General features: G+C 38.4%; 1 protein-coding gene across 1 annotated transcript in view; it reads right to left on the bottom strand.

Moving 5' to 3' along the window:
- Nucleotides 1-824: 824 nt before the first annotated feature.
- The window catches only part of LOC131553292 (NACHT, LRR and PYD domains-containing protein 3-like), a 30,526-nt gene continuing 17,209 nt past the window's right edge, over nucleotides 825-14,141 (bottom strand). The window contains exons 8-10 of the mRNA XM_058797846.1: nucleotides 9,091-9,249; nucleotides 8,966-9,012; nucleotides 825-8,644 (exon numbers count right to left, since the gene is read on the bottom strand). Of these exons, the coding sequence (XP_058653829.1) occupies nucleotides 8,121-8,644; nucleotides 8,966-9,012; nucleotides 9,091-9,249 (730 nt within the window). The 3' untranslated portion in view covers nucleotides 825-8,120. The remainder of the gene's footprint in view (nucleotides 8,645-8,965; nucleotides 9,013-9,090; nucleotides 9,250-14,141) is intronic.

Below are 14,141 nucleotides of genomic sequence, written 5' to 3'. Positions count from 1 at the left end.
TAACTTGAACATATCTTGAAATATACTTATATACTTAAAGTTGTTTCAAAATAATACATTTAATATGCACTTAATATAGTATAGTTTTAATATATTAAGTGTGTCTGAAAAAGCACAATTTAAATATATTTCTTTTTCACCTGGGATTTCTTTCGTACATTGAATGAAAAACAAATCTTGTTCCTAAAATAAAACCCAAGCTTAATTTTCAATTTGTTCTTCAGTTGAGTAATGTGAGAGCTAAAAGGATGTCGTCAACAATAATGCCAAGATATTTGTACTCTTTTACTAATTCGATCATGGAACCTTGTAGAGTCTGAAGAGAGGATAAATTATCCGATTTTTTTTTGGAACCTGAGAACAACATATACTTGGTTTTATCAACATTCAGAACAAGTTTTAGATTGTAAATCCGTGATCCGTGAGGCTGACTGGATCTTATAAACGGCTTGTTGTCCAGGAGAAGCACTACAATACATGACAGAGTCATCTGCATAGAAATTAAATTTGGCATCCTGAATGTCATAATCAAGACTGTTTATATAAATGGTAAATAAAAGGGGACCCAGCACAGATCCTTGGGGAACACCTTTGGCAATCACCAAAAAATCAGATAGTTTACCCTCAGCTTGTACACACTGAGTTCTTCCACTTAAATAATTTTTAAACCAGGGAATAACATCACTTGATAAATCAACACTCTTCAATCTATGCAACAATATTTCATGATCCACTGTGTCAAAAGCCTTTGATAAGTCAATAAAAAGAGAAACACAGAAAACACCATTATCAATCGAGCCCACAATATCATTTAGAACTTTCAATGCAGCTGTTGTAGTACTGTGTTTTTTACGAAACCCAGATTGATTAAAAGACAACACTTTGTTTACGTTCAAATAACATGTCAACTGTTCACTGATAAGGCTTTCTAAGATCTTTGATAAAACACAGAGCTTCGAAATTGGTCTATAATTATCTAATATAGTAGAATCTCCCCCTTTTAATAGAGAAACAACAAAAGCTGATTTCCAGATTCCCGGAATGACACCGGTATTTAATGAAAGATTAAAAATATAAGTCAGAGGAGATGTGATAAAGTCAGCTGCTAATTTCAAATAAACAGATTCCACATAGTCAGGGACTGGTGGTTTGTTAGTGTCAAGCAATTTGAGTGCTTTATAAACATCAGAACTCTTAATTTGTTAAAATCTAAATTCATCCTTTTTTAAACGACTTTCAACATTAATAAAATCAGAATCAGAACATGCTAAATTTTGTTATTCAAATAAAAACCCGGAGGCAACAAAATGCTTATTAAAACAATTCAGCATTTGTTCTTTATCTGATATGTTAGTGGAATCCATATTTATACATAAAGGAAAGCTAGAGGAGTTTTTACTACCTGTTATCAACTTTATATTTTGCCAAAATTTCTTGGGATTATTTGCATTAAGAGTAGAATTTGCAGTGAAATAATCAGCCTTAGCCTTTCTGATAGCGACTGTACATTTATTCCGAAGCTGCCTAAAATAAATCCAGTCGGAGCTTAAGTCAGATTGTCTGGCTTTTGCCCAAGCAACATCACGCTCACGGATAAGAGCAGATAGGGCTTCAGAAAACCAGGGATTTTCCCAACCTTTAACACGGAATTTTTTAAAAGGTGCATGCCTATTGATGATCGATATAAAACCATCATAGAAATATATACAGGCAGACTCAACATCAGGGATAAGAAAAATCCTATCCCAGTTGTAATGTGCTACGTCAAGAAGAAAACCTTGTTCATTAAAGTGTCTCAAACATCGTCTAGTGATAATACGTGGTTTATACTTAGGTAATTTGGTGTCTCTGACTATGGCAACGACACAGTGATCACTAACATCGTTAGCATATACAGAAGCTAAAGAGTACTTATGGGGAGCATTACTAAAAATGAGATCAATTAATGTGGACTTTTTACGATCCTTCAAATTAGGTCTAGTAGTTGTCTCAACTAACTGAAAGTGATTAAGAGTATTACAGATTGCTTTAAAACTATCAGATGCCGACTGCAGCCAATTCACATTAAAATCACCCAGAAGGACCGGCTCTTTGTAATTCAAGGAAGTCACCGAGTGCATCAGAGAGGAAATGGCATCATTACTAGCTGATGGTGGTCTGTAACAGCCAACTACTGTAAGATGTAAGGTTTGGAAACAATCAGGTTTAAAGCTAATAATTCATATTTTTTAACTACTGACAGAAAGTAACACTCCAACTTCGAATCTATCCTTAACATAAACTGCTACCCCCCCCCGTTTTATTAAGCCATGTTTCAGAAATTACTATAATGTCAACACTGGTATTTTTTGCCCAGATACGCAAGTCCAATTTGAGAAGCAGGCTTCTCACATTCATATGGATAAAACCTAGACATGATCTGGATGTAAGATCGGCAGGAACTTTAAAAATCGAAGCAGTATCATTATAAGGACCAGGATTTGGCAAAACATTTCCTGATAACAATAACATAAGAATTATAAAACTCCATCGCCTTACTGTTTGATTTACATTTCTAGCAGATGAATTTGAACAAGTGAAATGGTTAACAATGCTGGGTTCTTTTTTTGTTTGAGCAGACATAGAGTCATCATACACAAAATTTGAAAGCAGTAATTTCAATCGGCAGTTCCAGAGAACATAAAAGTTTGTGTATACACCACTTGTCCAATTTGTCGATTTTAAAGTTACAGGAATATCGTGATGTGACTGGGAGAGTGAGTCATACCTGTAACCGATGTTTCCCTGGTTGAATATAAGAAAAAGTAAGGCCACTAGAGCCGCACAATTAAAAGTAATGTACAGCATTGTCCATCAAGTGTCCGACTGGGTTGACAGCCTCAAAAAAATCATTCGAATCCTTCTAGCTGATGCGTAGTCTAGGGCACTTCAACTCGCCCTTTTCCCACGAAACGCTGCCCGACGCCACGAAGCAGAAGGGAGATCCACTCCAACACCAAATCACGTCCAGGTGCCGAAAAGAGAAAGCAAACAGAAAAGGATCACCATCAAAGCATCGACCGGTAACCAATTTATCAAAACGCTAAATGGACAAAGCCACTTGCGTTACGGTGTAAAATAAGCACTTTCCTTAGCGAATGAGGACGTAATCCATTAAACCCAATGGGCCAGCACCTTCCCTTCCTTAGTAGCGATATCAGAGCCCAAACGCGATCAGCAGAGTTGGCCAACAAACCATGTCCCACGCCGAAGGGATAAAGCTGTCCAGCGTCTTCCCTTTCGTTATGCAAGTCCACACGCAATCAGCAGATAATCACAGGGAAGGTCCATTCAACACAAACATAGACGTGCCGCCATCTTGGATTCCAGCAACAGCAGGGTTAATGAATTAATAATCACATGTTCTACAGTTTCACTCTGTCCACATTTCTCACACAGTCCCGTTGGATGTTTAGATATTAAATGTATTTGTAACACCACGCCAGCAGAGGGAGCTCTCGCCTGAGTTTTGACTGTGAGCTCTTTCTCTGCAGCTACTTCCTGTTTGGCAGCCATATTAACCTGGCCACCACATTGCATCTTTGTGAAGTATTGCCAGTTTACCCTGCCTTACCAAGCGTTTGTATCACTGTCTATTTCTCCTGTGTATGACCGGTTTTCCTGTTTCTCTTGACTTCTCTTTTGGATTGCACTTTTGCCTGTTTGGACTGCCTCCTTGTGTATCGACCTCACCGCTTGCCTTGCTGACACTGAGTTTGGATTGTGGAACTGTTTAATAGACCCTGCATATGGATTCTACTTCGGCTTCCGCCTCAACTCCATTACAGTATTGTTTTATTCAAACCTGTATGCCCCATTCTTAGTCTTGTAATTATACTTTCCTCCCTCCTATTTCTCCCACTTTTTCTACCTTTTCCCACTTTCTTTTATATTGCATATAAATGTCTCCCTTTATTCTCATTGTCCCAATACTCTTGCCACTTTTTAATCACTTTCTCTTTTATTACTGATCTTATTTCTCTTATACTATGTGGTAGTTCAATTTCTACCATTTCATCATCTACTACTTGCTTAGCTAATTTATCTGCTTCTTCATTTCCTTTAATTCCCACATGGGCTGGAACCCACATAAACTGTACTTCTATTCTACTTTGCTTTAACTCAAAGAGATTTTGAAGGATTTCCATGATTAAATCTGGCCTTGATTCTGACTTTTAAGATTACCTTCTATTCATGTTTACAGGATTTATAATATTACATAAAATACAACTAAGGTCATTACTATTATTACTATACTGTTTGTGTTAATTGAGCCAGTGGCATTTGAAACTTACCTATGTTTGGGTCCGGTGAATGAATGAAATATACCAATCTATACTGTTCACAAAATGGAAGTTGACGAACTCATGGTGTGTTCACATAGATTACTTTTTTCCTTACCAATTATGTAAATTTATAGATGACTTATTTCTCAAAAATGTTTGTATTACTTTGTTTGTTTGTTTGTTTGTTTGTTTTTAACTGAAATACATTGTCTTGTGAGACATCAATTGATCTTCCTGCCATGGAAACGGGGCTATGAATATCCGTTTCTCAATTCTGCACATGAATCAGTTTGTTCCATCAACATTTAACAACATATTTTAACATTTTACATTTACACAGTTATCTTTGCATCAGATATATTTGAGACAAAAAGAGACAATAGTTATAGATTTAAAGTTTTGTATTATTTTTTTTAATAAATGTAAATAATCTGTAAAAATATAGTGTATGCACTGCTTATAGACACCCGACAGATAATTATTTGTGTAACAGATGCTCATTTTCACAAAACAGATACATATTTATAAAAACACAGTAGGGAATTGCACACACCAATCTTTTAATAAATACATAGCCTAATTAAATTGTTAAACAGATACAGTTACAAATAATGTTACGAAATTAAGTTAATAAAACATACATTGGGTCCATAATGCAGAAATCTCTGAGCATCTCTTTGACAGTCACAAACCTCATGATCTGATCAGATCTTTTAGAAAGAGTTGTTCTAAGCACAAGGAGAATGTCCAGGTCATGACACAGCAATCAGAATAAAATCAAGTCTTTGAAAATGTGCAGCGTTTCACATTTGAGTGGTTTGTGTTTGAATGACAAGATCGCCGTGGATTTTGACAAACCACTGATGCTGAACCGCATCATAAACATAAGAAAGAATGAAGTAATCGCCACGTTGTATCTTGATGAATTTCCAAACAGAGGTACGCAATAATACAAGAAGGATCTTTGATATACCACTATCCGCTATTTATTTTGAAAAAAAATTATATAGCCAAGTTTCCCCTTACAGTAAATGTGAATGCCGCAGAGACCGAAAGTAAGCATACACATACTCACGTTGCCGAAGCTCACCCACGCCATCTTGTGCACCTAGTCCATAGCCCCCCTAGCCCCGGTGTAGCGCCGTCACTGTGCACTGGTGAGGGAGTCCGTCAGAATGAGAGTTAATGGACTTAAATCACCTGATAGTTTGTTTGCAATCACGTAATTCTGATGACACGCGAAATGCAGATGGAGGGCAGGAAGTGAAAAGCAGAATGGAAGAGATGGAGGAAAGTCCATCTGTACTGTTTTAATCACCATTACAAGAGAAAAGTATCAACAGAAAATCAAATCATGTGTTGGACGTGATCCTTATGTAATAAAGAGGAGCGATTTTTCTACTGAATTGACATATTTGCCTGGGATTGAGCCGATAAGCAACTTGCTCTCCAGTGGCCGGTTGCATAAAGCACCTTAATTTTTCCCTTAACATACGAGACTTAATGTATGATTTCCTCTTACCTATGGGAATGACAGGTTGCATATAATCCTGTTTTTCTTAGGTAAGGGAAACCCCTAAGTGTTTCATGACAGCGACTTTGCATTTATAATGTTTTACTGTTGCCATGGACACGTTAATACAGATAGCGGCAAGTTTTCACAAAAAACATCACATGCATAAAGAAAACAACTAAATATGAATACAAAAAAGAAAATAATTTACTCACCCTCATGTCGTTCCAAACACATAAGACTTTAATTCATCTTTGAAAAATATAAGATGATATGTTTAACATTCTCTCACCATTTCTATCCATTCATTGAAATACATAAATGTAATCCATATGATTTACAGGGGCATCTAAAAAAAATTTTTATTGTAACATTTCAAAAAGTGAAACTTTCATATATTCTAGATTCATTACATGTAAAGTAAAACATTTCAAAAGTTTTTTTTTTTAAATTTTGATGATTAGAGCTTACAGCTCATGAAAGTCAAAAATTCAGTATCTCAAAATATTAGAATATTTACATTTAAGCTTCATTAATGACCATCCCTACAGTATAAATTTGGGGTATCTCTTGTTCTTTGAAACCACAATAATGGGGATGACTGCTGACTTGGCAATGGTCCAGAAGACAATCATTGACACCCTCCACAAAGAGGGTAAGTCACAGAAGGTCATTGCTGAAAGGGGTGGCTGTTCACAGAGTGCTGTATCAAAGCATATTAAATGCAAAGTTGACTGGAAGGAAGAAATTGGGTAGAAAAGGTGCACAAGCAACAGGGATGGCCGCAAGCTTGAGAATACAGTCAAGCAAAGCCGATTCAAACACTTGGGAGTGGACTGAAGCTGGAGTAAGTGCATCAAGAGTCACCATGCTCAGACGTCTTCAGGAAAAGGGCTATCAAGCCACTTCTGAAACAACATCAGAAGTATCTTACCTGGGCTAAAGAGAAAAAGAACTGGACTGTTGCTCAGTGGTCTAAAGTCCTCTTTTCAGATAAAAGTAAATTTTCCATTTCGTTTGGAAATCAAGGTCTGGAGTCTGGAGTAAGAGTGGAGAGGCACAGAATCCAAGCTGCTTGAAGTCCAGTGTGAAGTTTCCGAAGTCAGTGATGATTTGGGGTGCCGCGCCGTGTCGTCTGCTGGTGTCGGTCCATTGTGTTTTATCAAGTCCAAAGTCAATGCGGCCGTCTACCAGGAGATTTTGGAGCACTTTATGCTTCCATCTGCTGAAAAGCTTTATGGAGATGCTGACCATGATATTACTGTGCTTGACTGGCCAGCCAACATGCCTGACCTGAACCCCATATGGAATCTATGGGATATTTTCAAGAGAAAGATGAGAAACAGTCGATCCAACAATTCAGATGAGTTAAAGGCTCAATATAGTGCCTCAGTAGTGCCACAGGCTGATTGCTTCCATGCCACACCTCACTGATGCTGGAATTTGTGCTAAAGGAGCCCCGACGAAGTATTGAGTGCATAAATGAACATACTTTAAAGAACTTGAACTTTTCTGCTTGGCTAATCCTTTTTTTGATTGATCTTAGGAAATATTCTAATATTTTGAGATACTGGATTTTGGACTTTCATGAGCTGTAAGCTCTAATAATCAAAATTAAAACAAAAAAAACTTTTGAAATATTTTACTTTACATGTAATGAATCTAGAATATATGAAAGTTTCACTTTTTGAAATGTTACAATAAAAAAAATAACTTTTTCACGATATTTAAATTTTTTGAGATGCACTTGTATATGATTCGTATTCATACAGACGCAGGTTTACAAGTCACCTTTTCTTGAATTTTTCAGTCAATTTCTTTCATTTTTCCCCCTGATGAACAACAGGTTTTGGTAGATGATAAAAGCTCCTTGTGGTTTCTCGATTTGAGCAACCATAAAACGCAGCAAAACAGAGGCATTTGATACTGCTCTCTGTGAAGAAAATCACTTCCTGCCCTCCATCTGCATTTCGCACCGCCTCGTGACGTCATGTGCAAACAACCTATTAGACTAAAACACTGACTGGAATATTTGGACATTTTTTGCAGTGGTATGCAGCAAAATAATACATTAAATCAGTCAGGGGCATGAGGGTGAAAAACAACTCAGTTGGAAGGAATACCAATTGGAAAAATCTCTCATCCTGCACTGCCAGCCAAGCTATCCTCCACTGGCAAACAGCTACCTCTCATTGATTTGGTTTGAGGTCAACTGTTTCCAGTGCAAAAAGTGTAGGATGAGCAAAAAAGAAAGAGCTGATCACTGCTGTCTCTGTTGTTACTCACTGATACAGAGACAGTGAATCAAAAACTGTAAATCCAGCATAGAGAGACTCAGTGAATGCATTATTGTATGTGTGTAAGTGTGTGAGTGTGTGTGTGTCAGAGACACTGTAGAAGGACAGAGTGCCAGCTGACACGTCCACATACACTCCTACTCTCCTACAGGAGTGTGAAGGGAAACATATGTCAATTGAAATAAGATTGTGCCAGAAAGAAAATTTGTTGTTATAACATATCAGACTCCAGGAATGCTTATTGTATCCAAATTCACAGGCACAACTTCCTCCTTTCCTTCTGATTCCTTTATATGTCACTGATATAATAGCATTTTCAATCCATTCAGCCTCCCAGTAACAGCGTCCAGACAGACTATCTCTACACAGAACCTGAGGACACCCATCAAATCTTTCTGGATGATCAGGATATGATTGAGGCTTTTCCACAAATGTCACCTTTCTGTTCTTTTCGGACAGAATGAGACGTGCATGAGCTGTGTTTGGATCTAGGGTGAGACCACAGGCATCTAAACACAAGAGATATATAACAATCACAAAAGGTGTATACTTTTTTAACTATAATTGTGAGGGTCAAATGTCCTATATAGTAAAATAATACAACAAGGGACTAGCGAGGACATTTTACTGGTCCTCAGTTAAAAAGGCTTATAAATCGGCCAAAATATTTTTATTTAAATCTAGTGTTTTGCGTGTTTTTGAGATTAGAAAATTTAGGCGTAAGGGTTGGATTAGGTGATAGAAAATATCATTAACCTGATATAAAATCAATGGAAGACTATGCAGTGTCCTTACTAATATGTGTGTGGTGTTTGTGTGTATAGACATACATTTGTGTAGGCCTGCTGTAATCCTCAACTCTCCTCCATTATCCACACTGTAAAACACAAAGTGTCAATCTGCAGATCTAATACAATTAAAAAACACATAAGCATATACAACAGGGTTGACATACTTAAGTTTATCTAGTGTGTTTGGATGGTTGAGCAGTTTGACTCCTGAATCTCCTGGATGATTGTAGCTCAAATCCAGTTCTCTCAGGTGTGAGGAGTTTGACCTCAGAGATGAAGACAGATATTGACAGCCTTGCTCTGTCACCATACAGCCAGACAATCTACAGACACACAACAACAGTCCAATTTGTCAATTAAAGATTACTATTTATCACACAATTACCTGTGCAGTTCACTCAGACTCTGTCCACATTTTATCTATAATACTTTTATGATATACAGTAATTGTAAGCTACAGCTGATTTGAACATGAATAAATGGTTATCAAATGCCATTGAACAGGACAACTACAGATGTTTCCTCATCTATAAGTAATGATAAATCTATGTGCCTCACATTGAAAAGGCTGAAATGAATCCTAGACAAAGAAAATAAAGTAGTGACTTGTTAACGCTAGTTTTCACATGTGTGGGAGTCGAGAACAAGCAGCTACCGCTCTGGGTTGATGAAATTAAGCTTGTCCAAATTATTTTACCTGAATAAGCTTTATGTTAATCCTGATCTCCTTTTGAAATTTTCTTCTTTTTTTCAGCCTGACATGAAGCACTTATTAAATGGTAAACTAATTTTCCAATCTTCAGAAACTGGTCCGCAAAAAGTTTGGGAACAAATGATCTGGACAAATTTGAAAATGCTTATTTTTCTCAATGTTTTGGCCTTCCAGTAAAAATGCTGTTTTCTTGATGTAGTGTGGACAAATGTAAGTGTCCTGCAAAGTGGACGTCTCAGATTATTCTGAATTGATTGTGTTTATGTTAAGTTAAAAAGGTACTTGAAATAGTATGAATAAAGGCAGTGAAAAAAGTTGAGGCTATATATAACGTATACTGTATTACTTTATTTACTCAAGTATATGTCATCATACCTCAAACTTATCCAATATGTGCTACTGGAGTTTCATGTGAGTGTGATGACATTGCAGGATGGTCCATGCACGTTCATTGCTCATTTGTACGTTCATTTGTTTTTTAAGACTCTTTGCCTCCCGCTGCCAGCAGTTGACATTCCGGAGACGGGAAAACACAGCTGTCTACATTCAAACAGACGGGAAAGAAAATGCCCCTTGTGGAATCTACTTGCTGCATGAACTGCCACAGACTTCTTCAAAGGATTACGGTTCTTGAAACAAAGTTACTTGCTGGACCTCCAAAACAGGTGGAACACAGCAGATCGTCATCACGGACGCCCTCAGCATACAGCCGGTGAGTCCTATGAATCTAGTGAATCTCAACAGTTCATACAAAGTGTAGAAGAACAAGCTGATCGACAGACTAATCGATGGCACAAACAGGGAGCGAGACCCAAAGGCACTCGAGACATCAGATTGTCACGAGTATCTCGTATTGCTGCGGTAGCATCCTCTACCCCAGATACGGCTATGAAAAGACTTGTAAACACTGGCATTTTACAACCCCCTATACATCTTGAGAACCGATTTGAAGCATTAATGAATGTGGGTGAGGAATCCCCAAATGTGTCAAAACATGGATTGTATCAGCCAGCAGCTAACATCGCTACTAACAGGCGCTCGAGGTCGAGCAGACAGCGGCACTCAGCTCAGAGCGCAGCCGAGCCCAGGACTCTGATAGTGGGCGACTCTATTATCAGAAACATCAGTAGCAGGACTACAACTACATGCTGCTTTCCTCAAGCAACCGTCTCTGATGTGAACAAGGAACTTCGGAACATTCTGATGAAGCACAAGACTGCAAATCGAATCATCATCCATGTGGGGAAGAACGATATTCGGAAAGAGCAGTCAGAACTGCTTAAGAAGGATTTCAGTGAACTCTTTGAAACACTTCAAAGACTTGAAGTTCAGTCGTTCATCAGTGGACCACTCCCAGCAAGAGGAACTAATATGTTTTCACGGCTGCTTGGGCTGAATACATGGCTACAAAGAACCTGCAGTACAAAAGGAGTCAACTTCATCGACAACTTCAATATTTTCTGGGGCCATAGACAACTGTTTAAACTAGACGGCTTCCACCCAAACAAACTTGGTGCAAGAGTGCTAAAGGACAATATCTATTTCTCCCTCCGTCATCCTTTAGTTGTGTGTGCCAATCCACACGGCCTCAATGGCACACACACACCTGGACAGAATATGAGTGACCACAGAACTTCATGTCAGCCTCAGAGTCATCTTGTGGTTGACACATCCCACAAGGACACTGATAACACCACGCAGCCAAAACAAACTTTCCTCATGGAAACTATCCCGGCTGAGCCCTGCCCAACGAGCTCTTCACAGACAGACTATGACGTACTACAACAGCTCCAAGACTCAGCACCCAAGGACAACTATCTGGAAAACAGCCAGGGAAGCCAGGACAACATATCACAGCCACCGGAAACACCAGAGCCAGAGCCCATCTCACCAGACACACTATCCCTCTCTCCAGAATCTCCACTTCTAAGCTTCTCACAGAAAATGGAGGAACTGGTGTATGCTGGGACCAAACTCTCCCACTCGTTTTCTGCAAGCTCCCAGATATCAACTAAAAAACGGCGGGCCCCACAACCACCAAAGACAGCTGGCCCAGCTCTTCCTCCTCCTCCTGTGAGAGCTCTCCGACCACTGCCACAACGACAGGGCCCAAACCCTCCTCCATCGGCTGTAGGTGAACCAAAAACAACTGATAACAGCTCTCAGTGATATGTGTCGGGTCCCCGCTATATTAGCAGCAACACTCACAAATGTTCACAGAACAAGCGGGAACCCAGTGTGCCTGTAGCCTTCTATATCTCTGTTTTATCACGTGATAGAAAGTCTAAGGCCTTCTCAAGCCGTACGGCTGATCCATCTAATCTGCGGCCTGTAATGCGTCAATCTAAGATTGCTGTAGAGACAAAATGTAATTCCATCAAGTTAGCATTTTTAAACATTCGCTCACTAAAAAATAAATCATTTCTGATCAATGATTTTATAACCACAAACAACCTGGATTTTATGTTTCTAAATGAAACATGGCTTGAAGACAGCTGCAGTGCAACAGTCCTCAATGAAACAGCCCCTCCTAACTTTAATTTTACAAGTGTCTGCAGGACTGTTAGGAGAGGTGGAGGTGTAGCTGCTCTATTTAAAGATGTTTATCAGTGCAAGCAAGTGTCATTTGGTCAGTATTTGTCCTTTGAATATCTAGGTATTGTGCTGAAAGGTGCTCCACGCATTCTGTTTATCATTATTTACAGGCCTCCAAAATACTCTCCAGCCTTTGTTGAAGAGTTCACAGAACTGTTATCAATGATTTCCTCAGAGTTTGACTGTTTTACTATTGCAGGGGATTTTAATATTCACATAGATAATGCAGAAATCAAAACTGCAAAAGAAATTATTACTGTTTTAAACACTTTTGATCTGATCCAGCATGTGCATGAACCCACACACAATCGTGGACACACTCTAGATTTACTCATCAGTAAAGGTCTAAACATTTCATCCATTGTTGTTAAGGATGTAGCACTATCTGATCACTTCTGTATTTTCTTTGATATATTTATCTCTGTTACCACTGAATCTAGATCTGTCTCTGTCAGAAAGAGATGCATTAATGAGAACACTAGTGCGCTGTTTATGAAGGCTATATCTTTAACACCAAGCATTTCTGCAGACTCTGTTGATCTTCTCCTGGATTCTTTTAACTCAAAAGTTAAGAATGTTATTGATGATATTGCTCCGACAAGGGTCTGCAAGAAGAATGGCAGACAAAAATCACCATGGAGAAAATCAACAGCAGTTCAGAGTATGAAAAGACAATGCAGAAAAGCTGAGCGAATGTGGCGGAAGACAAAACTTGAAATTCACTATAGCATCTATAAAGACAGCCTTCATGCTTTCAATGTGGAACTAGCTACAGCTAGACAGACCTTCTTCTCAAACCTTATAAACAGTAACTTAAACAACTCTCGCACTCTTTTTGCTACTGTGGAGAGACTTACAAACCCCCCAAGTCAGATTCCCAGTGAAATGCTCTCCGACAGTAAATGCAATGAGTTTGCTTCCTTCTTTTCTGAGAAGATCAATAATATCAGAAAGGAGATTGGCATATCCACTTTTGCAGAGGTCACACAGATTTGACCACAATTTCAAAAAGAAGTGACTATGTCTGTTTTTGAAGAAATTGATTGCAAAATTTTGAAAGAAATAGTACAGCACCTTAAATCATCAACATGCTATCTTGACACACTTCCCACATCTTTTTTCAAAAGTGTTCTTGACTGTTTAGAAACAGATCTCTTAGAAGTGGTGAACGCTTCACTTCTTTCTGGGACTTTTCCAAACTCCCTGAAAACTGCAGTTGTTAAGCCCCTTCTGAAAAAGCGCAATCTTGATAACACAATGTTGAACAACTATAGACCAATGTCAAATCTTCCGTTCATAGGCAATATTATTGAAAAGGTAGTTTTTAATCAGCTGAACAACTACTTAAACTTAAATGGATACCTGGACAATTTTCAATCTGGTTTCCGAGCACATCATAGCACAGAGACAGCACTCATTAAGATAATAAATGATATTCGCTTCAATTCTGATTCAGGCAAAATATCAGTTCTGGTACTACTAGATCTTAGTGCTGCGTTTGATACGGTTGATCATAACATACTTCTAGAGAGACTGGAAAACTGGATCGGGCTTTCTGGGATGGTACTCAAATGGTTCAGGTCATACTTAGAAGGAGAGGTTATTATGTGAGTATAGGAGAGCATAAGTCTAAGTGGACGTCCATGACATGCGGAGTCCCACAAGGCTCAATTCTTGCACCGCTCTTGTTTAGCCTGTATATGCTCCCACTAAGTCAAATAATGAGAAAGAACCAAATTGCCTATCACAGCTATGCTGATGATACCCAGATTTACCTAGCCTTATCTCCAAATGACTACAGCCCCATTGACTCCCTCTGCCAATGCATTGATGAAATAAACTGTTGGATGTCCCAGAACTTTCTTCAGTTAAATAAGGAGAAAACTGAAGTCATTGCATTTGGAAACA

The sequence above is a fragment of the Onychostoma macrolepis genome, chromosome 14 (assembly GCF_012432095.1).
Source record: "Onychostoma macrolepis isolate SWU-2019 chromosome 14, ASM1243209v1, whole genome shotgun sequence".
Lineage (NCBI taxonomy): Eukaryota > Metazoa > Chordata > Actinopteri > Cypriniformes > Cyprinidae > Onychostoma > Onychostoma macrolepis.
This window is presented reverse-complemented; position numbering and strand designations above follow the sequence as displayed.